This window comes from Necator americanus, chromosome III (genome assembly GCF_031761385.1).
Source record: "Necator americanus strain Aroian chromosome III, whole genome shotgun sequence".
Lineage (NCBI taxonomy): Eukaryota > Metazoa > Nematoda > Chromadorea > Rhabditida > Ancylostomatidae > Necator > Necator americanus.
In genome coordinates this window covers 40,755,037-40,781,347 of record NC_087373.1, presented here as the reverse complement: position 1 = coordinate 40,781,347, position 26,311 = coordinate 40,755,037, and the positions used below count along the sequence as shown (strand labels likewise).

The following is a 26,311-nucleotide window of genomic DNA, read 5'->3' as shown; positions in this document are numbered from 1 at the left end:
ATAGCACAATGCAAGATTTCACCAAAGGCGACATGAAATGAACAAATTCAAGCTATTCTTAGAGTAATTATCAGACACATCCTTCTAACAATATTGGTTGTTGGTCAACAGGTGAACTTATATGTTGTATAAGTTCCTAGAGGAGTTCTCAGAGAAGAGCGGCGCGATGAGTCATCACGAGGAGCACTTGAACATACATTGCTATCTCAGAAGTCAAAATTACAGTATATAGTAAAAGAGGATGGAATGTCCAATAAGTACTTGCAGAAAAACCAGAATAAAAGGTGCTTTAAGTTGCAGAAATCTATTGTTTCTATCACTAACTTCAAGAGCAAGTTTCGTCTTAAATACCTGCTCTTCGAAAACCTAACAATACAGTGAAGGGTATATAGGTGGTGCCCATATTTTCTTCACTCTACACAAAAGATACTTGATTCTGCTGTGAAACATTGGACAAACATTCTTCTGCATTACAGCTTCAGCCCATTTTTTATTCTTTTCTAATATTTATATAGGAACTTCCTTTTTTCGAAGAATGAATAATTGCTGAAAAGAAAGTAAGATGACATGAATTTTTCTTTTTTTTTAAGTGATGGGCTTATTATCTTAGTAATCAATTTTCATAAAACTCTGGGGATGCATGACATCCAATATGAATGTGTTAAAACATGAAGAAATGAGGGACACAAGACGACAAAAAAAAAGAACGAAGTTCAAGTGATTGCAAGTCGCCGGCGATTGAGCAAGCACAAACCTGAAAAAATCGAATACTTCACGTGAATTTCGGCGGAAGAATGAGAACTCACAAACATTAACTCACCTCACAACGGTCGCATGCGAGCGTCCAGAATGAACCGAGACTCCGCAGCAGTAATAACGATAATTAATGAACGATTTCGCATTCAACTAACAAGGCACGGGAGAAACAACAACAACAGAACGGGGAGAGGGCGTTGGAATTACGAGATGACGCCAAACGTATCCTACTAATCAACAGAAGCACAACGCGAGAGATGGACAAGACGATCAAAACATAAGGGAGAAAGAAATGATTATACGGAAGAGAGAAGGAACACACAAAGAACAAGAGGATGAAAAAAGTCGTAGCGAAAATCATCATCAACACACAAAATACAAGAAACAAGAAACACAAAAAGGAGAAAGATGAATAGAAATTGAGAAAAGAAACTAAATTAAAAAAAAAAAAACGAGATCAACTACTACCGAAAACGTCTACAACAGACATAATTATTACTTTAATTATCATCATAGACGAATAAAACGTCAGAGACAAAGGTGCATAGTTGTAAAAAAAGACCAATTCTCTTAAATCGATCTCTTCTTCGGTTAAAATAGCACTAGATATTTAAATTAAAAATAAAGAAAACGCATGTCAACATTAAAAATTAATCGAAAAAGATCAGAACCGGTATTACTGCTGCTGCGGAGGCGCGGTCGAAGGCGGATTCGGAGGTGGTGCTTGCTGCTGTTGTTGTTGCTGTTGCGGAGGGGGAGCGCCTTAATGAGAATTACACTAAAATAGCATTTATAAATACACGTAATCAGAGATGAAAAGGAATGAAAGACGGACCAGGTCCCTGCTGCTGGTATACTGCTTGTGGAGCTGAATTTTGACGCGACATTTGATTGGGCGGTGGCTGTTGATAGAATGGGGCGGCTAAAGAACAAGAGACGTAAACAAGTGATATTATTCAGGAGTCGATCTAAACTGTAATGGAAATCGAACAGAATCTCATCTACGGCTCAACTGGAAACAGTGACAACAAATATATTTCGTTTACATTTCCAGCTTTTTTGAAACATACAACAGTATGTTCGCAGTTTGAAGTAGCGTTGATTGTGAAAAGAAAAGAACTTCCAATAGCAAAAAGTTACTGAGAAAAGGAGTTATTTGCGTTTCAAGCATGGACACACTCAAATATATAGCAGGTTATAGTAGGACATGAAGCACGGTGCACTTGCGTAATCGGTTGCGCTCGAAGTGGTGCGGGGAGCGTTACGGTTAGGTTCGAGTGAGGACCCTTGCTACCACCATTTTTCGCTGCAGTTCGCGGTGGTCCCACCTCGATCCCAAGTGCTTTTCATCAATTCTAACTGCTAGCTCCACCGATTCGCTTCAAGCTAAGCCTCTCAAGCAACTGCACCGAGCTTCATGTCGTTTTGACCCAACCATACACATATACATACCTTCTGTATTCACCGTCCACATACAAATACTTTTCAAACATATCGAAAAAATGTACCAATGCAATGGAGATCCAAGAGAAAAAAAAAAGAAAACTAGAACCTTGCACAAAGTTTCCATATCCCTCATGAGGAATAGCGTATTGTTGATGCGGCGGCGGCACACCACCACCTTGTTGTTGCTGTTGCTGCTGCTGAGATTGTTGTGGATGTGGTTGTTGCATCATTGACGGATCATGATGTGTTGGTGGCATTGCCATAGGGACACCACCAGGACCACCGTACACGACCATACCTTGACCCGTTGGCGCCGAATACATGCCGTACACCTATGCGAAATTCTGATTGAGAGTGATTCGTGAGAGTTCTTACTCTCACTCAGGGCAATCTTTCTCTTTTACATAACTTTGAGCGCCTCATACAAGAATGCATACAACAAGCACATAATGCGTCACAAACCATGCACACACATGCCACATACACACATAAAAGACGTACCGGCTGTGCCGTCGCATAAAAATGTGGCGGTGGAGCCGCTGAGGCGGGCGTCATGAATTGTTGCGGTGGCGGTGGTCCAACGGACTGTTGCATAGCGGCCGCCTGTTGACCGCCGGGAGAACCGCCTCGTCCACCCTGTGACCACACAACAATGACAACGAGAATGCAACCACTGGCAAAGAGCCCTGCTGATCAGGCCGTAGATATATAACGTTAGAGTTAACAACGCAGAAGACAGTGTACTGTACCGTTCTGGATTTGGGCAGACCCTTTGTGTATGCGCTGTGACCTCTTCCATATGCTGTATTTGGAGAGGGCGGTTCAATTTGTCAAAATCTCTGCTCTCTATAGAATATGATTGCCCACAACAGATAGCCAGTGTTCAAGCGTATTGCGAGCGTAGCGTAGCGCGATATATCTCCAACAGGTGGTCGTAGAGAAAGAGAAAAAAAAAAGAAAGAAAGAAACAGAGAGAAGGATATAGGAGAAGTTAGGGTGGTATAGAAGAAGCGGTAGAGGAGGGGGAAGAGAACAACATGAATGAAAGTCAATACTAGCATATTGTCTTGAAGAAAAACCCGAAAACAGGGAGCATGTTTCAGAAAGACGGCAGTAGTACCCCGAGGGTTCGGGCCACCACTAGATCGAAGTTTTTACAGAGAAGGAGAAAATTAAATTGCACTTAAAATGTTGAAAACTCAACCTTATAGTTTTCGACAACTTACGCTTGAATTTGATATCATTTAGACCAAAAATATTCCGATCGTGTAGACATTGTTAGATTTAAAGGAATAAATACGCGAGAAGAGCACTTTGAGGAAAATTTTTTAAACATATTGTTTAGATCATTATTCTGTGGAATCTCAATGTTATTCCAGAATTTGGAGGGAAACGATTGAGAATTTTATGCTTTTTTTAAAAGATTTTTCCCACCTAGATTTTGAGGGAATCCGACCATCTAGAAATGAGGAACTTTGTGAATGAAAGTTTCTATGTATCCTCTATTCAAATAGGTGAATAAGTCCTGGTAAAATGCTAGCGTTTTTCCCGAATAGGAATTCTGATTCCTTATAGTGAGTGGAAACGTGTACGACTTTTAATTACCTACGTATAATAACTCCAGTCATACTTGACGCAAAGCTATTCGGTTCTCAGTATGTTGCAAGCAAGGACTCTGTCAGAGTTCAAATTTCACACTCCCCAGGCCTTCTCCATTTTCCTTTTTTTTGAAATTATTTTGTTTCCCATTTTAATGGGACATAGAAGGGAAAATACCAATTTTTCCATCTGTGTCGCATCTAATTTTCGGAAAAAGGAAGATCTCGAGAAATAAAAATTCAGGCATTTCGTGGAGCAAGCCTTCTTCTACGAATCACATTCAAATCATCTCAAAGTGCCTTTCTGACGGAGTTATTAGCAATCTTCTCAAGTTACTAATACATACACAATCAGAAAATTGTTGGCATCATGTTATTAAATCCACGTATAATCTGATGGAAACAATGTAATACTGATCTCTCTATCTTTTAAATGAAGTTCTATGCTTTTTCTTCCATCGCAAAAATTTGGTTAATCAATTAATTAATTAATTTCGGTGTTGTCCCATTAAATTAATCAATAAATTTGGTGCTGTCCCATAATAACGCTTGACCCTGAAAGTAGCAATGCACACAAAAGCCAGGCTCAGACCCAGAACATTGTAATGAACTATGCATTAGCGTCTTTCATGCAGATGCTTCCTTAGGAAAAAGAAAACTCTGGTCTCACTAAACGCAGTAGGACCTATCCGTAAGGGCAAAAGCTTGTGTAGTACGACAGAGATATTACTTAGAACAATAAATTTCAAGAAAAATTTTAGTTACAAAAATAAATTTACACGAAGTTATAATGCAAAAAATTGGTCCAATGTTTATCCAGTTATTTCAAGCGACTGTTCAAAAAGAAAACTGGATGGAAGGAAAGTTTAGGGGCTAACTTTTCCGGTATTTGTTGGAATTTCTTTTTAAATGGACAACTGCCCGCCGATTGAAGTCACAACATCTATCTTCTTGACCCACTTCTTAACTATACAACGGATAGCATTCATGGAAATGACTGCATGCTATACCACAGGTACTGCTATCATAATCTTCAGATTTACCTGTGCTGGTGAAGGTCCTGGTGTTGGTGGCTGGCTGTTCGGACCAGTTGACGCAGCTGCCGATCCAGGTGCTCCTTGGGCTGCAAAATTATGATTGTGCTTAAACACTTTATTTGCTCTTTCTTTCAGCTGATATTTCGAATTAAAGAAAAAGCATCAGAGCATGAGCAGGATTAATGTGAAACCTCCGACACCACTTCAATTAGCAATTTGATCCGTTATACATTTAGATCAACTTCAGATTTTGAACTTAAAGTATCAATACAATGCAACTGTATATTCATTCTCAAAGTTAACAAAGAGAGAAATGATAACCCTCAAATTGAAATTCGAATGTGCCATAACTGAAATTGGTGAAACAACATTCTCAGGAGAACAAATAAAATGTGTGGAACTCCATCTACTCAAACTCCTTGTTAACTCGTCATTTGTCTTCTATTTGTTGTGGTAAATAGGAACTAATTCTCTCGTATGATTCAAGCAGCAAATACTCGCATTGGTAAAACGCAACTTATTTCGTTCACAGGCAGTATTTCGTATATGAAAATTGTTTCTGGATAATGTCCTAGTCTTTGCAATGTCATACCTCTCCCACTACTTGGCCACAATTGGCACTATGTGCCACCACTGCTAACGTATTTTTCTGACCATGACACTCAAGTACTAAAACCTCTCTAAGATAGAAAGATTATATCCGATTACATATTCTCATACATTCACATTCCAACACTTCAAATGCTAGCAATGTAAAAACTTTTAGAGATCGTCATATCAGTAGCAAATTGTTCATACATTTTCAAAAGGGACCATGAGAAATACGAAGAAAGGTCTATTGGAACAAAATGAAAGGCTTACCTGGGAAATGTGCTGTTTCCATCCCTTGATGAGGAGTTTGTTGTGGAGTAGGGAATCGGGTCTGCCCTTGGACACCGGCTTGTGGAAGGACGTAACCCTGTAAGCAACACTGATGATGCCCCATAGATATCCACGTTCAAAAGGAAGCTTCACCTGTGCAGGAACAAAACGTTGTGGGTAGATGCCCGGCGGCGGGGCTGCCGCTTGTGGGGTACCGGGCATCATCTGCGGAGGCGGAGCTTGTGGTCCAGCAAAACCACCTTGCGGCGGAGGAGGCGGAACAACCCCGCCACTACCACCACCGGATGCACCAGTTTGTACAGAGAAAGACTGATAGGCATAGGGAACCTTGACAAACGTACAAAAATTTGTTATTAACTTAGTGCAGCATGAAAAACTAAGCAAGGATTTACCATTCCCTGGCCAACTTGCATTACATGAGGTTGCCATTGGGCTGCAGTGTGTGGAACCATTACTAAATAGGAAATATTGATCTCCTTCCAAATGTGCTGCTTTTAGCATATTTCGGTTCTTACCCTGCCTTCGACTACCCTGCTGGAATGCAACCGCGGGAGGTCCGCCTGGTCGCGGTCCCCCCATTGCCATAGGTTGACCTGGCATCATGCTCACTGGCTGACCGCCAGTAACAACGTACTGATAACCGGGCATCTAAACCCATAAATGAGATATACTATTAGAGCAAAGTGAAAGAATATCTTGGCGATAGATGAAGAATGTCACAAATCTCAACAATTAACACAAACTTGATACTGCTGCCCAGGTGCACCCTGCCACTGAACTAAAACGGGTGGCTGACCGGTTTGCATGGTAGGGAGCATTCCAGGAGGTGGCATAGCAGTCTAAAAGAACACGAATTGTTCTGAAATAAAAATTTCCTGTCAAGTTCGAGAGTGTATACAAACCTGAATTGGCACTCCAGCAGGAACCATCGGGACCGCACCCATCATCGCCTGCGGTGGCCCACCTGGAGGAGGACCGACCTGTTGAGCTTGGATTTGAGCTTGAGCACTACGTGGTTTAAAGGCAGGGGCATTGACGTTGAAAGTGAATTTTTTCGTCCTACAAGTAAATGCATGGAACAAGAATATACAAATCTCCTCATTTACTCTACAACACCATTTCTTCCAGCTCCATTTGAAAAAGCCCCTCCCTGACAGATTTTTTTTTTAAATTTCGGACAACCGCGCACCAACCCACTAATCCTCCACCGGTCCTCCATCGCATTACATACACCACGTTGCTCTCCTGGATCTCTCCAAATCGCCAATCGCTGCGCTACAACCATCCAGGTGATCGATAGTGTGCCAGTTATCGATCAGTGAACACGGACAAAGTCAGTGAGGACAATATGCAACCACAAAATGGTAGTTTGGAAGATTAAGCGAGCGTCTATCAGTTGAGTAACTTAATTGTTCAGCACGTTCAGAAAGACTACCCACAGTTTTGGAACCGCAACTTACTGTCAGCGTTTTCAACTAATAAACCACTTAGGGAACACAAACCTGTTTAATCGCAAGGAAAATTAATACAAATTCCAGCAGATACCTACCCTTCCTCTTTTTCTGTGGTTGCACTTGCAGCAACTGAATCCGGAGTCGCTTCATGTGAGGCTGTTGGAGTGTTTGATGCCGGAGCTGATGCGACTGTTGGAGAGCTGCCCTCTGTTCGTGGAGACGAGGCAGTTGCAGGCGACTGGTCAGCCGGCTGCAATATCGGTATTCAGAAATTATCGTATGAATAACCTGATGAAATTTTGAACCTTCCGAATTAGGAATGCATTTTAACTATGAAAACAGAAAAAATCACGTAACATATAAAAAATTACCAATGTAAATTAACAATGTCTGCTTGAAACCAGGAATACCCAGCCAGTTGACTTTTTTAACGGTAGTAATGAACTAGACACCTTTACCTGGTCATGGGTAGAATTTGGCATAGGATCCTGCGGACTAGTTTCAACCGCATGAGAAGGCGAAGCTGGAGTGGGCGTGGCTGCAAATTTGTTAATACACGTCATCGAATGTGCTCGCATTGCAATTCCTAGCCACAATGCGACAGTAGCGTGAAAAGTAATGCTGCGTTGTCAATTTTTTTTCTGATATCCACGTGAAACTAACCTTGTTGTGATGAATTGTGAGCATTTGTGACGCTTGTCGGTGGACCTCGTGCCCATGCGTTTCCGGATGGAGCTGGTGGGACGGGACGCGCCGGAGACTCTCGTGGTGTGTCCACCTGAAAAAGCGAAGAGCGCATTACACATCGTAGCTCTCCATTTACGTGGTTCTCAAGTTTATTATGATAAGCAAAGAAGTCACAAAATTGTAATGAAGTCTGGAATGAGTAGGAATAATGGCTTGAAAGAGTTTATAAGAGTTCGTGATTTGCACAAAACATCAGCTTTAACTGGACGCTAGGTTGGGAAAAGCAACCAAAGATACAATGGATTTGTACGCTAAAGCATACAAATAAGCTTTTGTGAGCACTAAATTGTGATAACATCAAAACCCAAAATCAACCGCATACTTGTTTGGAAAAACATGGACACTCCCGAAAAACAATTCTTACAGATCAATTATATATATATATATATATATATATATATATATATATAATTGATCTGCAAAAATGTACACTGTATATACTGTATTGTATACTTAAATATGGAATATGCAACTATTCTATTTGATTTCTTACCTCATTCGCAAAATATTTGTTCCAGAAAGACTGAACTGACCGCCAACGTGAAAAAGTGCATTTAAAGTAAACTCCGCTTTATCTAGAACTGAATTCCCCAGCTCCATCTGTTAAGGAAAAAATCGCGGTGTGAACTATCATTGTGGAATAGCCAAAATTTTACAGTATTGCAGAAGTCTCCGAAGGCTGTAAGGAATCTACAGGTTTGAACAATTCAAAATTTCACCTAAAAACCAGAGACTGCAAGATAAGAATGAAGTGAATCAATTTTGAGCAGACGTGCTAGTGAGTGCGCGCGAAAACACTCTGGTGTGAAGTTTTCCAATCAATCGATCCACCTATCAGACACGAAGGGAACGTCGTCGCACTTTTTCCATCACTTTAGCCATAGCTATATTGAAAACTCGGAAATACGGATCTTCTCAGGAGGACTTTACAGGTAACATCAGATATATGATTATCTCTAAATTGTGGTTGGGAAGTGAAAGCTCAACCGAAACTAATTGGGTAAACTCTGCATTTTATGTGTTCATTACGTGCTGTTTATAAAGAGTTATCTTCTGAAAGTCTGAGTTTCATGAACTGCTTGTACAAATCCAAAAATACTCCTTTGGAGTTTCTGCAAAAGAAGTGTATGAGATTCAAAGTCCGCTCCTGTAACTGACATTCATCTAAATATGCTATGCGAATGAGTTTGAAGAAAAAGATAGCAACTTTTCTATATTTCCACTCAGCTTGCAAAGTCGTTGCCAAGTAATGTTACTGCATTCATTATAATTCTATAATGACTACTATTCCTGATTTGCTGCCTTATGCAAATAGCGCTGCGATTCTTACCAGAATAAATTCGACTGACGTTTCGATCAAAACGTGTTCAGCAATTAAATAGTGAATAGAGATTCTAATTCTTCATGATTGAGGAGTTTTAGAAACCCTCAAATACAAAAATGCTTAAAAGGCTGACAACTTCACCTTGCCCTCGGGACGGTAGTTGTTGTTGAATTCTTGATTCCATCCGCGTAAACCATCAGCACGGCGAGCAGCAGCTAAATAGACGACATTGATAAACAGGTAACGTTTTTTCGGACGAAATTATAAAGTAGGAAGTCAATATTATTCAATGGGCTTGACTCTATCACAACTAGTGAGAGAAGCAAGATTCAAAATAATCATTAAACATACCTCCGGGCTGAGATTTCGGATCTGAGGGAGCACCACGAGGAGAAGCACTAGATCGTGGTTCCAGCAGAACTGAAAAAATATTATCAGACTGTATCTAGATAAAAAGGGAAGAGGTCACTTGCACACCCGATGCGAACATAGATTTAAAAATTTCAATAACTTCTGTTTACTTTTGTTCGACTGGTTCTGATTCTTGTTTTCGTATGTCCTAGTGGTCTGTCCTTGCGGCGGATCTTTGCGTGGATTGCCTTCTTTCATGGAAAATTCTTAAAAATATTTGGTGTGAGAACGGTTGATCCTAGACTCAGCAATAAAATTACTAAGCGAAGTTAGAAAACTTAGCCGAAAAATTAAGTCAGGCAAGATAATGTCAGATAAGGGAGCATTTTCAACTGAATACAGCAGCAATTTTCTCTTGCTTGGGTTTCTGTTTTCAAAAAACTGCCTCAGGACATGAACAGGCTCTAGCACTACATGTTTCATGGGTTTTAATCTACCACATGGACTTAAAGTGCACCCGATGAACAAATTAATAGCAACCATTACCATTGAAGTTTTCCTGCAGTTCTTGACCTGTAGGGCGAGCCCTTGACTCATATTTGTTACCCGGCATCCCTCTATTCTGCGGTGAATTCATATTGTGTTGCTGAGTTGGATATCTTCCCGTTGTTCCACCACCCCGACCTTAATAAGAAATGTATAGATACATGGCAGAAGTGCAGGTCTTAAGCTAGGATTCTAAAAGGGATTCTGATTGACGAAAAGAATTACAGCAGGCTCTATGTGATAGTAATCATTTAGGGAACTGGTTCAATATTCAGAATAATAGCAGACCTATGTTGATTTGAAAATGGAATAAACTCACGCTCTTGACTTCCCTTGACCACCTCGGCGGTACGGCGATTTCCGAGGGGTGGACCACTCGCCCCGTTACGCTGATTGCGATTGCTGAAGTTGCCTCTGAAATGTTTTTCTGTACGAATAAACTCTGGAAAGAAAAAAAAACCCTCAGAAGTCCAAAAACAGTAAAGCAAAGCACGAATAGCACGAATACCTCTGCCCTCCGCCGCTTCCTCTTTTGTTCTGCATTTCAAAATCATCTTCGGTCGTCACTTTGTCAAGATCACGTTCATCGTCATCGTTCTCTAGTCGAGCGTTGAACTTACTTTGCTGGCTGCTTTCAATTTCTCTGGCAATTTGATCTGCTCGGCGGCGATCCTCTTCGCTTCCTTCTACAGGGGCACTGAAAAATCATACATGTTCTAACAGTAACACAAATACACTTGAAGTAGACATGGAAGTGTTGAAGTATCCTAGAGGAAGTGATTCGAGAAATAGCTGCAACTTATAATTGAATGAATAAGTCGTTACAGGAAGCTCTTTCTGACTAATGATATACAGACAATTTCGCCATATCTTCCAAAACTCGAAATAAGTGGTCACCTTCAAATCATTCTTAGACTCATGCAAAAGCCATCGGTAACAATTCAGAAAAAAACACTTCAAAGCTCAAGAATCTACAGATATTTCTTAGCGAACTGCTCAATATGGTCCGAATAGCACTTTGCAGTTCTCATAATGTATTAATTATTTCCATTAGATTTTTTTTTATGAGAAGACTTGAAAACAAGGTTCACTACGAAACAATTACTCTACCACTTCATAAGATGTTTCTGATACGAATAAAAAAGGAGAATGGACTACCTCCAAATATTAGCCGTGTAAACCAACCCATCTACCGAGGCATAATATCCCTTTACCATTAAAAATAGTTTCCATTTGAATGACACTGATAATCCCTTTTAATGAGCTCGATTTCTTCTAACAAGAGCATATTTTTATAATCATCAAGCTCCCGCAGCTTTACTTCTAGAAAGTTGTGAAAGTTTTGTTAAACCTAATCCAAACTAGAAAAAAATCAAAAATTCTTATCAACGATGCTATGCAATGACCGGCCCTATGTTCGGTATGCGTCAGGAGGAATGTTATGCAGGACTTGGAGGCAGAAACAGGCAATATCAGGGCGAGTACTATTATTTCAATTAAAATAACTTATTTATGTAGAAACCATTAACACAAAATGATTATGAAAATAGAAAAGAATTGATCAGCGCAATACAACTTGAACAACTTACGCAATGTAAAAAACGAAGCAAAAATCAGGGTCAATCCAAAAGATAACCGAAAACGAAAAACAAGGCAGGAGTTATAGTAGAGAATAAATTTTTGTATTTTCTCATTCCACGACTAAAGAACCGCGAAATACCATTGATCGCGCACAATTAATGAAGAAGGCCCCGCGCAACACCGATGTATTTGCTACCTGTATTCCAACACTAAAAAAAACGTACGTTGTGTACTGACGCAAATCCTCCTCGTACGTCGATTGTACTCCCATCTGTGAATTAGTGTTGAACATTTCCTCAACATTCCACCCATTGTTGCGTTGATATCGCTGGCGTTGATCGGGCTAAAAATCACAAACGATGACACATCGCTTACAAATGCTTCTCGCCGCAAATTTTTTCTCATGGCTTCAGATTCCACACGCTTTCCAGAAATTATGAGCTCGCAGTTATTCGTGAGAACAATCGGACAAACCATTTGATCCAATGGTTCAATTTCTTCTCCTTCTTCATCGGCGCTCCACTCTTGTAGCTCGTGCTCCTCACCTTCAAGGCGTCCATTTTGCTGCTTCATGTGATAATCACGGTCGGTTGCAAAACCTAGAATAGGCGAGAATTGATTTTACTGATTCTATACACTTATATATTTTCTCCTATGACGAGTAGTGCCATCTTTATATCATATATGAGGATTATATGAACTATTATATGATTGTAAACATACAACGTAAATGGCCACGTCAGCGTGTGCTGATTGCGCTTTTGATGCCGGACAAGCCATGAAACGCGGAAATAGCAAATAATTAGGCGTCAACGAACAAATCATAAACAAGTATGGGTTCCCTTATACACTAGTGAGGTATAAAATAGAGTAGTAGAGTAGTGGTAGATTTGCACAAACAACTAGAACATTCCAAAATGTTCATCAAAATGGTTCCGTCCACCTCAGAAACAAAGTGATAGCGAAAATTTTATGATTAGCTACGAACAAAGGAGGAGAATTCTAAAATTGCAGTGCCCATAGGAACTGTAAAGTGTATTCACTACTTAATATGTAGGGTACAAAATGGCAATTGATCAGAATCAGATGTATCTTACATGTCAAAGAGTGAAAACACTACGTAAACAAGTTTCAACATTTCAATAACAAAATAACAATGTTGTGGCAAAGTCCTTCAAACGCTTTAATGTAAAACTATTGATCACTTAAATCATTATTGTTGACAATGATTAATCATTCCTTGATCATTATTGTTTAAAGAAATGTAAGAAAAACATGAAGGAAATCTTTCAAATAATATTCAGAAAGTTATCGTACTGCAAAAAAAAAGGTTGATTCGAAGGTCTCTTGTCATAAACAACAAATCCTAATTTATCTCCAATTTAACAGGTATTGTCATCGTTATCTTTATCGAATTTACACAATTAAATTGGTATTCAGCAAACATATGTGTAATTGTTTGCAACTATTTTATATCAGAACCATTGTTAACTAGTCTGGATCAAAATTTTTGGAAAAAGTAACGGAACGAACACAACATTCTACCCCATAAACTAGGAACATATTTACCAGGCCCAGTTTTTCTTCTGTTTCTTCACTTCTTAACGAAGTGACATTAATATGAAAAATTCGCTCTGGTCGCGTAACAAATTATTAAAAACAACCGTCAAATCCAAATGTAGCTTCAAGCTATTAACATTTGGTTGTTGTTGTTAACGTATTACTGCGTCAGAAAGGTGAATAGATCGGGCAAACATCTTAAAGTGTTTCTATCTGACACCTCCTACCAAAATTGGTAGTCATCAAACAGCACGCGTGGATTAGCCTTGCAATTCGAAGGCTTTATATTATTTGCATTTACTTGCTAATGCAAATTGCGGAAACATAGGACGATTCCGAAGACCAGCCTCTGGTTAGCACTGAGTGAAAATGACCATCACCTCTTACTTCGAAACCTCACGCGATGCAGTATAAGGCGGTGCGAATTAACTAAGTAAGGATTTAAATCAGATTTCAACGTAATCTGCTTTCTTGATGACTTTATGATCAAGCTCAAAATTAAAAAAGAACGTTTAGAACAAATCTCATGCGCACTGTTGGAAATGATAACAAGGTCTTTCTGATATGATCCTCTCCCTTAACCTAACGCATAGCGAATGTTATGTTCAGGTTTTTAGGGCAGCTGTTCATGGATCCGCCGAATGTTCATAATTTAGTCGCTTTTGAAAACTCTGTTTTCCAGCTTGGGTAGTCCACTAGAACAGTTGCACCTTCTGGGCCTCTCGGGCAATCGCTTCGAACAGTCACTGCGATACGTTTGCGCATGCGCCGAAAGCCAGCTGAGCACTCAACGGCTATGATGAAACATACTGTGCTAACGTAACAGAAGAGCAGTCACAAAATATATACGCGACTAAAGGCTATTGTACTACAAAAATTATCATATCTGCTTAGTTTTTCTCCACATTAAATAGAAGGTCTAATCAATCAAGCGAAAAGCAAACAATTTTCGACTGTTGCTTAGTTGTTTTGTCCGGTAGTGGTTGTGATTGCTAGGGAGACCTTCGCTTATACCATAGATGCGATAGTCGGAGCTGGTGCTTCGACTCCTTCACTTTTGACGGCTGGCGAAAGGTATCCTCATCAGTTGACCAGCGTCCCATAAGCCAGATCCCCTCACCTGAAGAGGCTCCGTCTCCTCCCTATCGCACCTATCGCTAGCATCAATCATTGAAATAGTGAAGTCCTTTTTCCATAGTTCTATCATTTGTTTCGCACTATCTCTACGAGCACCTCTAAGATATTAATCTGTGAGAAATTATTTGTGGCCCAACTTTTGTGTAATTGTATACGATTGACACCTTTCGTATTCATAACAAAAAAAAAACCTTCGCTAGTTCAGAAATTTCTCCTACACCTTTCGTGTAATTGTGTCTGCTTGTTCCTCAGCAGGGTGTCACCAAGGGTCCCCCTAGATTCTAACCGCCACGCTCGGTGCCGCACCGCTTCGTGCGCATCCACTTACGCAACTGCACCGTGCTTCGTTTTGATCCTACTATAGGTGCACGGCTTCATCGAGGACGTGTCACGTCGACATGTTACAGCACGTTTTACTCTGACTCTATACATAACTTACCTCCAATGTTTCTTTAACTCCATAGTTCTTTCACAATAATTTTGTACAGACTAAAGAGTGAAGCCATCCAATTGACATTTTAATGATAATTCCTCAATGGCTTTGTGAAAATTATTCGCGTTCCAATCATATTTCTGACTTTTCCGTTTCTGTCGACGTGAACGTGACTTTGCGTAAGCAAAGAAGTCTCCTGATTTCAAGAATAGTTTCTTTCTCTAACAGTACAACTGGATTACAAAGATAATCGACATGCAAAATACCAACAACTTTTCCTGATTGTAGAGGTCCAATAAATGACAAGGGTTAAAAAATAAATTCAAAAATTATAATTTTAGTAACTTGTATTTAATGACAACCGCCTAATTTCCACTTCTAAACCAATGAGTTTGAAACTAGTTTGAAGAAGAGAGGGAAATTTAAAGTCGTTGTTTGAAAAATTTTCGGTGAAATTAACTATCAACACCATTTTCAACACATTCAGTGTGCATTAATATCTTTATTTCCAAAACCCTCTTTGGAAAATATAGGTGCCTTTACTCGTGGGATATCCCTTGAGTAGGTCCTAGGTAAGATGAAATGTAAATGTAAATGCAGCAAAGAATGAATAATCTGCACTACAACGGATGTTAATAAAAAAAATGTCGTCAAAATCGCTTACCTCGAATAACTTTCTCTTCGTTCATAAGTGCAGACATAGCGACGATATCACTGAACTTGAACAGCATTTTTGCGGTCATATCCTCCCGCTTTGGCAGCAGATTCTCGCTGTTACCCGTAGTGATTTTATAAGCGTGTCGTAAACCAATATCGAACTGAAAAAAATGTGATCGTCTCTATATCACAACAATCACTTCAGCTCCTTTCACATTTGACCAGCAACGATCCCTTTTCATTGTTAGAACTATAAACAGCAGCCTTGTCTTGTTTCAACTCGTGCAATGATTTTGAAAGTAAATGAAAAGAGATGGTAGTTCAACTACAACCCCAACTTTAGATTGTGTCCAATTTTTATTGCACCCAGACCCAAGTGGAACTGCATACTAAGCAAAAGTGTAGCTAGATATCTTCTGTAAATCACAAAACAAACAGTGAGCAACTTCTCAAACACAGCGACGACTTCGCCAAAACCAGAACAAAACAACGGCGAAGAAGCTAAGAATGTTCGAGAATTCTTGCTCTGAATCCCAAGTCCCGATATCGATCTCCAATCGAAGATAATCCTAACTAAAGTGGTTGGGACGATACATTATGCGAAAACCATTGGGCATCTATTTGAAGCATTTTCAAGTCGTCATTATCTGTTATGGGTTTGAAGATGACATTAGTATTCAGAATTCTATGATGTATAATAAACTGCAAATATTCAACCTCCATAATAAATGAAGCGATAGATTCTATAAGAAAGAAGTGACCAGAGACGGAATCCATACAAATTATAGTATGGAATATTAGTACTGTACACTTACAGGCTGTTCAAAGAAAACTCTATAGCTTAATTCCGTCTCATTCATATCACTATTGCTCAAATCCAGCAAATACATCTTAAATTTGGCTTTATTTGTTGATTGTCACGCAATTGCAATGGTCATTTCTTGACCTGCTGATCCCACGGCCCAAATCCCAGCTTAAATCTTATTGTCGTCGGGCGCTAAGACAGAAATGTTGTAACAGCGAAATAAAAAAAAATCCCACAAGTTGATCGCATAAAAACAACTCTATACTACGGATGCGATGGTCACGGTAAGCAAATAATCATGAAAACTACTGATCCGCAGAACACACAGAGAAAGGCGCTCCGAAGTACTCAAGAAATAGCATCTAAAAGTAGCCGTAGTGTTTATAAAAACTAGATCACAATAAGCTGAACTGTTCTCCAAACACATCCATGCTACCTTATTGCAACTTTCACGCTAGATATGAGGCAATCAGGCAAGATTTAACGAAACGGTTGGGTTCAACTCATGTGTCTCATGCTCACTAACATATACGTTAAAATCGTTTCAGGAAGAAGACGAAGAATGCTCCTATCTGGTTGTAGAAGAGATACTTTAAAAGGTGTCCATAAATTAGTGAACACGACATAAATGGCATCAGTTTTTTTCTTATAACCACGGTCAATTCTTTGTACTACTGCCCGTAATCAAGACTGTTAGTAGCTTATTTTACTTACACAGAATGCACAACATATAGGTGAACGGACGGAAATATAAAATACAATTCCAAAATAAATTTTAAAAAATCCTTACACTTACCTCAGGAGAGCACGCACAAAATATTCCCGAATACTTTGCCCCGTCAACCGCCTCAACCAACACCTCTTTACCCTGAATCAGAATATTTAAATAAGCTAAGAGAATGCAATAGACACGGTATATTTTTGCACTACTTTAGAATCTAGACAGCTACATGGCAGTCGGCAGTGACCATTGATAGAATTAAATGATAACAAAATATGGGTACACTTACCACCAAGTCATTTATAATTGTCAGTAGTGCATGGTTAGCGTAAACTCCTTCGACCACGTTCTTAAAAGAGATATTATTGCAGATGAGATGCACGGAGTACACAGATAACAACCGTTCGTCAAGATTACTGCTATATATATCCTAATTTAATTGTATATATATCCTAATTTAGGCCTTATTTAGATCGAGATGATTAAAGTGACAAAGTGGTGAAAACAAGTTTTTGATGACGACCACGTCAGTTTCTAACTTTGCCCAACTCTCAACAGAGTAAATTTATTTCTCAGCGTGAAAGAACTGGAGTCACTAGAAGCCAGAAGGATTTCTAGCCGAGGAATGAGAGAAAAAGAAGAGCATTTGCAGCATTGAAAATTGGGAAGTTAGGTAGAAGAACAAGGAAATACTAGTAATTGTCGTCTACAAGAGTTTAACATTAAGAAAGATTTACACAAATTTGAGCTCAGCATTTTGTTAAAAGGGAGGGAACTTTCTCAGCTGTAGTTAATTTCAAAACATATGCTCAAAGGCTTATTCTATGAATAAATGATGACGTAACAATTGAGCACCAACCCTCTAAAATAAATAACACTGGAAGACTGACAAATGATGGGTACTTCCGCAGCTTTTCAAAATCATGGTAAATTTTAATTCTTCTTCCAAATTAACAAAGACAGAAGACTGACTGTGCCAATCTCGAGTAAATTACTATCGAAATCAACAATGAATAGAAAAAAGAATGAAGCCACTGCAAATTCTGGCTTGCGATTCTTTATAAAGGCGATCGATACCGTTATTAATAACTGCATTGGCGCTTCTGAACGAGCACTGCATATAACAATAAGATAGAGCATTTGACTCACCATATCAGGTGCAGTGTATCCTTTTGTACGAAAACGAAACACAAATCAGTGTATACGTACGCCAAACCTTCAGTTGGTAGGGCGTACTAGCACAGCGCAGAGGTGAAACAGAAATTCCTAAGAAGAAACTTCCGTTTCAAAATCTGAAACCAAAATCTACAATGACTGCGTTGTTTCAAATGATGGCAGCATGAATTTACGCAACAATAACTGTAGACTACATGGAAGACAAAATCCGACACTAACAACAATACGCAAAGAGCACACGGAGACTAGAGGGCACCTTGTCACTTTGACGTATCAGGGATCGAAGAATGAGTGTAAGAAAGCAGCAGCAAACAACGTTCATGTGTGAAGGAAGTAATTCAGGAAATCGCAAATGTTGTTTACCAAAACAAATATTTAAACAAGCAGTCATAGAACAAATGAGCGACAAACTGTCAGAGATCGAGGACTCATTGGAAAAAAGAAAGGGGTATCATAGGTCAGTTGTTTGGTGAACACCTTAATACTTACTTTAACATTGTTTGTTTAACACTTGTGAAAGAGCGTGAAATTAAGTTATCCAAAATTGCCTCGTAGTGTTGATGAATTTACTGCTTGGGAACAAAAACCTGGTTCATATCGGATAATTATAATACTTCATTAACTACGCTCATTTAGATGAGTTAACAAGCAAACAATGCAAAGGATGAGAAGTAAAAGTGGAACGATTGAAATTCCGAAGCCATAGCAGCAATAAAACCTCAAAAAATCTAGAAGCTTACACGACCTCAAGTACTCGATTACGCTCGAACTACTGCAAGTGATCACTTCAGTTCCCCAGATCAGAGGAGAAAATGAAGTAACCAATAAACCAGAATCCTCAAGAGCTGTGACAATACTACTTGTTCTTCACCTCAGCGCAAATCTTTGAGAAAATTGTATCAGGAACGAAGGAGTAGATATAGGTGAGGTTGGGCACAACAAACGACCCTATGACTCAGAATGCAGTATTTGGAACAGTTATCGCTCCTTGATGGTCATTTTAGTTCTCGAACCATATAAGAAGCAAATTTAAGGGAACTCCTGCCACAAGTTTTAGGTTCATTTACGACCAAATAGAAAAAACATGAGAAATTAAGTACCAGGGAAAAAAACTCCTATGAAATGCTTAAAGATAATATCCATAACTTCCTCGGATCGCGCTTAATTGTGACTCCAATGAACAGTCATGAAACAAGTTCATTTCAAATATATCAGATATTCATCAGAAAATGAGCGCAGGAGAATTTCGGGTTGCAGTTATCTTCGAAAGGCTCTGATCATTGATTTATTTGCATTTAGCACACGAATCCGTCGTTATAATAATGAAAACTAAAGAAAATATAATGAGTACTAGTCATTCCTATCCAATCAGTTTCTTCACTGGAATCACAGACATGTAAGTTGAGGATGAGAAGTTCTTCCTTAATTTTCAGCAACTCCAAAAATAACACTTTACATACTTAACAGGGAATAAGAAACACCTATACCGATCTGGTCATTAAAACCTTGTTCAATAACTTCTGTAATACTCAGCATATAGAGAGCCCATTGATAGAACGTTTAATTAAGTTCAAACGACGATATGTCACAACCTAAGAAAAGAGAAGTTCAATAGTTATGAATATCGTAAGAGGGAATTTGGCTGGAACAATTAGGATTTTGAAAGCAAGTTCGAGAGAGCAAGGGCAATGGTTGCGGGCAAGAAAGCGATAAGATCTCGTCTCGAATACACCTTGAGAAAGCTGTACGAGAAAGAAAAGTAAGTGAAAGATAAGAAAAGATGCAACGGAAATATATTGAACAAAAGCGACAACAAATGAAATGGAAGAACGAGCTACTGCTGCAGCTGCAACAGTACAATCAATGTCCGAGTGGTGCAAACGCAAATGAATCGACCGAGACTCGAGAGCACTGACAGGATGAGCGTGTACATATCACACACACACACACACACACACATCCACACGCCACAAAATCACAGTGGCAGAGAATCGATTGATGTCCCGAAGTGCGGGAGGACGGTCATCGATCGGCTGGCTAATAGGGATAATTGAGCGTGTCTATGTTGCTGTGTGCTGCGCGTATGTGTGTGTATGGGTGGGAGAGCGGCGCGCCTGAGTTCGACGCAGCAGTCAGAGGCGGCCACCGCCCGCACCCGGAATGACCATCAGCATGCATACCAGGCGGTGCCGGTCGGGGTCATCGCGGCCGGCTCGCCGCCGCGTGCGGCGCGCCCGCAAAACCCGATGCGGGGCGCGGGCACGGCGCGACCGTTGCGCGGCCGCGCCCACTGGCGCTCGCCGTGCATCCGGGCAGGTGCCGCCGCCGCTATCGCAGTAGCAGCAACAGTCGGTGTCGGCAGCTTGCTCGATCGATCCCGGAACAGCCGCCACCGCACGCGAACGCCGCCCGTCGTCCACGAATGCGTCACACCGGGCAAGTGCGATTAGAGGCCGGCGCGCGCCGCCAGCCGCCGCCCTCCCGGTCTCGCATGAGAGCGTTGCACTGAAACAAAGCAGATTCACACCGTGCACCACGCTGCGAAAATCAATGCCCTGAACTTTTGCCACAAGGTGACTGTCGGTGGAGTGTCGGTTTACAGCGCCGGAGCAAACGTTTACTAAGAGAGCTGACGAGAAAAAGAGGCTTTGATGCATGGAGATTGGCCCGATCAGATGAAGATCAAGGTATTAGGGGTTACGTGTCGATTGTTGGAGATTGCGAGATTTCGCCTAGGTCTATGCTGTGAACTTTTGCTCTCCATACTATGGAGATAGTTCCCCTCTGATTTGTTTTATTTCCATATCAGTTCCCCATTCTAATTGTAATCATTGTGCAGATATCATGGTGTTGTTTAGGGAATTTCCAGTTCAGGCTTGCTGGGTGTCGCATTTACTTATTTATTTACTTGTTTATTTCATTTATTTTTTCAGTTAGAAGTTCTTTGGAATGACCAGGTGCCCAGTGTCTTATTGATTTCTCTAGTAGTTCATCCACATGCAATCACTACGCCAGGAAATTTCGACTTCCAAGGTAAGCCTAAGTGCTGTTGTTCATCAAGCATGCTATCCTGCTTGTGGGGGTTGGATTTTTGAGAGATGTTTTGACATTTGAGTCACTAACAAGGACCAAAACACCGACGGCTGTAAGTAAATGCTCAGCATTCACCTTACCGAGCAAAGAAAACCGAAAAAGAGCGCCATTCATTACGGAGTATTCAAGTAGTTCCTCGGAAAATTTCAGAAGAGAGAATATGAGCAGTTCTGAGAACTGCACAATTTGAGAAAAGGAAACTATGTCTGCTACAAGATGGATCACAACCTTATCCTCAAAACTGAACAGCATTGATGATTGCCTTTGTTAGCATTGCGAAAAGAGCCCACAAACAATGCTCAGTCGAGTTTCTTTATATTTTTTAACTGTCTTAGATAAGATTCATCATCTTTAAGTTCATAACAAGTCGCTAATAGGCGAACTACTGTGAATTTGTACTTGTTTCTTCCACTCTTGGTCCCACATTTCTCTAATAAGAAATCCGTCAAGCTAACGGCATAATGTAACGGATGGAATAAAGGGGTTCGAACCCGTATTCGCTTAGTTTTGTGCTCGGTCTCAACTTCTGACATGCATTCAAATAATTTTTCATCGTGGAATATATTACTAATTCTGAATTAGCAGCGCATTATGATCGATGGTAGTTGGTCAGTCCTACTATTATTTTTCAGTGCAACAGCTATTGAAGATTTTTTTTTAACCTATTGCGGTTTAATATAGTTTGTAGGAGAGTGCTTTGTTGTGAGTTCTAGACTATTTATGTGACTGTTTTGTCTCGTAAGATCAAAATTACCTATTCAGATAATCACCAGTCGTTCTTTATTCTGTTTGCTGATTTTCGATCCTTTCAGTGCAGCATCGGAATGCTTGAGTATTTTGATGGACTGTTAGTAGTCATTTACTACATTTCTGAGGCAAATTTTTCAACATCACCCAAAAACATAAGTGGCGTCAAAACGACATGAATCACAGTTCAGTTGCGCAAGTGGCAGCGCTCGAAGCGACGCGGTGGACCGTAGCGGTTAGGATCGAGGAGGGACCATCGCGAACTGCAACGAGGAACGGTGCTAGCGAGGATCCTCTCTCGTGGCGCTTCACGGCGTTTTGACCCGAATATAACATTATTTTTTCTTCATTTAGTCTAAGTGTAAGTACCAATACAAGAAAGCAATAAAAAGTTTGGCAATCAAGTATTAGAAGGAGGTCATAAATCATAAATTTTTAAAAAGAGTTTGAACATCTCTTCGGTATTCTAGCATAAAAATCAGTCGTATGTTAAGTTCCGAATTTTATGACTTTGGCTTTAAAGGCATCACCCCATGAATCTGGGATGCTACGGGTTTCAGGTGGGTAATGCCTATAGGGGTCGTAGATTGTGGGGAAGAGAGTGGTCCCGTTCATCTTCTTGGGCCGTTGCGCCCCGTCCCTCCTGCGATTCGTCCGAATGGGTTTTCGACGAATCGTAAGAGAGGCGGGGCGCAAACGTTGCGCATTTCAACAGAAGCAAAAGAAACAGCATTCCGAGGTTGTCCGTTTCCTGAAAAAGAACTGATACAGGGAGAAATGGACGTAACCACCCTCTTCCTCACAATCTACGACCTCGTAGAGGCATAACCCACCTGAAACCCGTACTATCTCAGATTCATGGGGTAACTGAAGACAGTGTACACACAGCAGAGAATTGCAACGACCTGACAACCTGACAGTGCAGTGTGACTACGGATCATAAATAACGATCGATGCGGCGATTTAATAAACAACCAAAGGGAGGCACAATGGTGTGTATTTCATTATGGGATTGTAATAAATAGAAATTTCCGTTTCAATCCACAAATTTTAGATTGATCGTAGAGGACGGTGGCGCTTTTATCACTGTGAGCAAAAAAGGAGGGTTCTGTATTTGTCTCTCGAAGCGCTGGCAAAATCTTTAGGACATTCTAAAATCGTACCGTTGGACTGGACATCTACAACCCCCAATTTTAATCCTAGTACCTACATCCCGTAAACAACCGTAATGCAGAACAACCAGCGGTATAGTCGGGTCAAAACGACATGAATCACGAGTGTAGTTGCGGTATTTGTGTACGCGCTCGAAACGGCACGATGGAGGCAGCAGTTGGAATGTCGTTTTGACCTTACTATAGCCACGCAGTAGTCACAAAGCGGCGAAAATGAACAAAAATTTTGGAATAGATTGGACCTTGAAGCAACTTGACTTGAAAACGACTTGAAGCACTGTTCAGTTGCGTAAGCAGTTGCGCTCGAGGCGGTGCGGTGAACCGCAGCGGTTAGGAACGAGGAGGGACCCATCCCAGAACCGCTAATCGTTGCAGTTCGCGATGGGCCCACGTCGATCGACCGTCGACCGTTTGTGCAACTGCACTGTATTTCATGTCGTTTTGACACAATCTTAAGGATTTTACATCCGTTAGTAGTGGATTATTTTGGAAAATCGAGGAACAGCACGCAAATATTGGAGAATTTAAGAGATATGGAAAACTGTAGTCTTAGAAATTGCACGAGAACTTAGCTATCTACAGTTGCATTTGCAATGATTTCTTTCCTATTTCCATGAATTCGTTCAGTTTCATCCATTTGCAGAGTTCTCGTACACTTTTGTCCTGACTATCGAATATAATAGGATAGAAAAAAATATGTGAAATATACACAAAAAATAACTGTCAATAGTGCTTTAGGGTTGATCAGTCTATCTAAAGCTCCTTCATCTTCCTGCAGCAAAACATTCTTGGAAACGGAAATGAAACCCATATGTGCAAATTTCGGGAAAAAAATCAAACAATAACAAACCATTATTTGCTGAGACCTGACAGAAACAATAAATTTAACAACCACCGGAATACAAAATTCTACAGTTGACAGGAGTGTTTGCAAAATTCGTATCCATTTTCGAGGTGCACAGTTTGGCGTCTATGCGGTTTTGGTGGTTACTGGGCGCACTCTTGTGAATCAAAAACCACCAAAACCACAGAGCCGCCAAATCGCGCGGCTCTGAACTCTACGGGCAGCCTAAGCGGCCGCGCTCGAAATGACATGGTGAGTCGGCGAGTGGTTGCTATCGAGCTGGGACCATCAATAGACCCACTCGTACTGCAGATAGCGAGCTCCCACCTCGATAGCAACCGGAAGGTACAGAAGGTTGATCCCAGCTGCTGACGCAACTGCACCAGGCTCCAGGTCGTTTTGACCCGATTTTGAAAGCAATCCCCTGTCTTTGTTCCACGAATATAGCAGCATAAATAGGTTGTAATAGGTCTTTCTCAGTAAATGCATGTGCATAGGTTGTCCTAGCAAGAACGCGGTTATTTCTCACTTTCATCCTTCGAACAAAAAAAAACTCCATGAATAATCAGAGGATATTTAAGCGCAACAGTTTTTGCAAATGTTAATGAACGCAATAGTATGAAACTAAGAGCTCTTGGTTTCTAAATGGTATCTGGTACAGTTCAACATTCCTGTTAAGGCGTATTTTCTTGAATTTAAACATCTGAAGTGCGTCAATATGGGAAACAAACTCAAAAGACGTGATGCACGCGAAGAAATCACATAACGTATATTTTCAGTTCCGATGAATAACGCGAATGCATACACCATCACCATCAACACTGCCAGATCATGGCACTAGATTAAACGACACACCAATGCTAAATCGAGCCCGCTGTCACATGGAAATAGCAGGGATTTTTTAGAGGAGCTCTTGTGATCCAAGAAAAAAGAACTCTTGGTATGTCGTATATGTTTCATTCCACCTTTTTGACATCTTTATTTTTCATTTGGCAAAAATAATATTTCAAATGACTATGTAATCATCAAAATAATCAGTAGACCTCCATCGAACGGGTAGATTGTTGATTCTTTTGGAACTAGAACAGAACGGTTCTCGGAACTAGAACGAGTGCAAACTAAAAATGTCGATGACCGTTAACAAGAACTTATTTGGGAACTTAATATAATAGTCAGGCTGTAGTCCTTGAAGAAACACTAATATAAGATAGAAAAAGTAAAATTCTTTGGCGTTGATGTTGATAGATTTTCAACGGTCGGATCCATCATTGCGTAGATAAACTCTGGATAGAGATAGTAACGCACTAGAATGTAGACAACTCCGCCGTCGTCTAAAGTCCAGTACCTAACTAATTTAAAAACAGCTTATCACGAAATTCACGTAGCACGGAAACAGCAGGGAACTCATAGAGTTCGGATTGCCGATTACGAAACCGAGCGTGGTTCCACTCAACTTCCCTTAAGCGTAAAAAAACAGCGTGAAAGACGGCGTTTTTCCCTACGAGGTCTTCCTAAGTTGGAACACACCACCGCCGTGCACGCGCGCGTCCACGAGCGAAGGTCGAAGATCAATGATACCTCCTCACCAGCCTATTCAACTAAAACCAATGAATAGGCTGCTTGAGCGATGGGAGCGTGTACAAGGAGAGGTGTTCTAATGTACCTCATATGGGCGGGCTTCGTTTCCACGCCGCTTTCTACGAATTGAGCGGAGCCACATTGGGTTCCGTAATCTACAACCCGAACCCTTGGGGTCACTGAGGTTTCCGCACTACGTCAGTTTCGTGATACGTTGCCTTTGACTCAAATAAACAGCAGAAGCTGCCTCACTCACAGAATCGTAGATGCATTGCAGATTGCCCTCGTTCTATCTCCCGAAATAAGTTGCATTATTGGAGAGACGGGTCACTTTGATACTGGGAGAAGGGAGTATTATTTTATTTTTTAATCTTAATTTTGTTTCAGTTCATTCAATTTTAAATTTCTTTATTTACTGATTTTTATTTAATTTACTTATTATTTAATTTATTTATTATATACTGCATTACATAAATTCGTAATTCCTACATTCGTAAAGCATACCCTACCATTTCTATCATCTATTCGTGGATACATCCCAGTATTGTCAATGTCATGATACGCTACCGTTACAAGAAAGATAGATAGCACTTCAGGGTTGGAATACTGGCCCAAAACTGTTTCGAAATGCTCGCATGCAACACAAAAAAATGCTTTCTCTAGCGA

The 26,311-nt window shown here is 40.4% G+C and overlaps 2 protein-coding genes across 4 annotated transcripts; one reads left to right on the top strand and one right to left on the bottom strand.

The window, feature by feature from the left end:
• Positions 1 to 606: 606 nt before the first annotated feature.
• Positions 607 to 24,520, bottom strand: RB195_012469 (uncharacterized protein; the record flags this gene model as incomplete). 3 transcript variants are annotated; one of them, XM_064194334.1, is made up of 28 exons in its annotated part: positions 662 to 754; positions 821 to 860; positions 1,437 to 1,518; positions 1,592 to 1,678; positions 2,309 to 2,534; positions 2,704 to 2,838; positions 4,844 to 4,923; positions 5,699 to 5,795; positions 5,852 to 6,046; positions 6,112 to 6,173; positions 6,235 to 6,367; positions 6,463 to 6,558; positions 6,622 to 6,778; positions 7,269 to 7,423; positions 7,632 to 7,711; positions 7,837 to 7,951; positions 9,386 to 9,459; positions 9,596 to 9,664; positions 9,766 to 9,861; positions 10,142 to 10,279; positions 10,461 to 10,555; positions 10,650 to 10,838; positions 11,947 to 12,065; positions 12,197 to 12,321; positions 15,517 to 15,670; positions 17,111 to 17,182; positions 17,325 to 17,384; positions 18,185 to 18,187. In XM_064194334.1, 28 exons carry the CDS (start codon positions 18,185 to 18,187, stop codon positions 662 to 664), a joined length of 3,027 nt encoding a protein of 1,008 aa, XP_064051917.1. The 3 variants fall into 3 exon arrangements, with proteins under 3 accessions (XP_064051918.1, XP_064051917.1, XP_064051915.1); XM_064194332.1 differs by lacking the exons at positions 662 to 754; positions 821 to 860; positions 18,185 to 18,187 and adding an exon at positions 24,395 to 24,520 and having other exon boundaries at positions 1,433 to 1,518; XM_064194333.1 differs by lacking the exons at positions 1,437 to 1,518; positions 1,592 to 1,678; positions 2,309 to 2,534; ... (21 more) ...; positions 17,325 to 17,384; positions 18,185 to 18,187 and adding an exon at positions 1,256 to 1,270 and having other exon boundaries at positions 607 to 754; positions 821 to 906.
• RB195_012470 (uncharacterized protein) lies at positions 20,863 to 22,373 on the top strand (the record flags this gene model as incomplete). The annotated part of the gene is made up of 3 exons (XM_064194335.1): positions 20,863 to 20,898; positions 21,145 to 21,244; positions 22,243 to 22,373. The coding sequence occupies 3 exons, from the start codon at positions 20,863 to 20,865 to the stop codon at positions 22,371 to 22,373; spliced, it is 267 nt and encodes an 88-aa protein (XP_064051916.1).
• Positions 24,521 to 26,311: the final 1,791 nt, after the last annotated feature.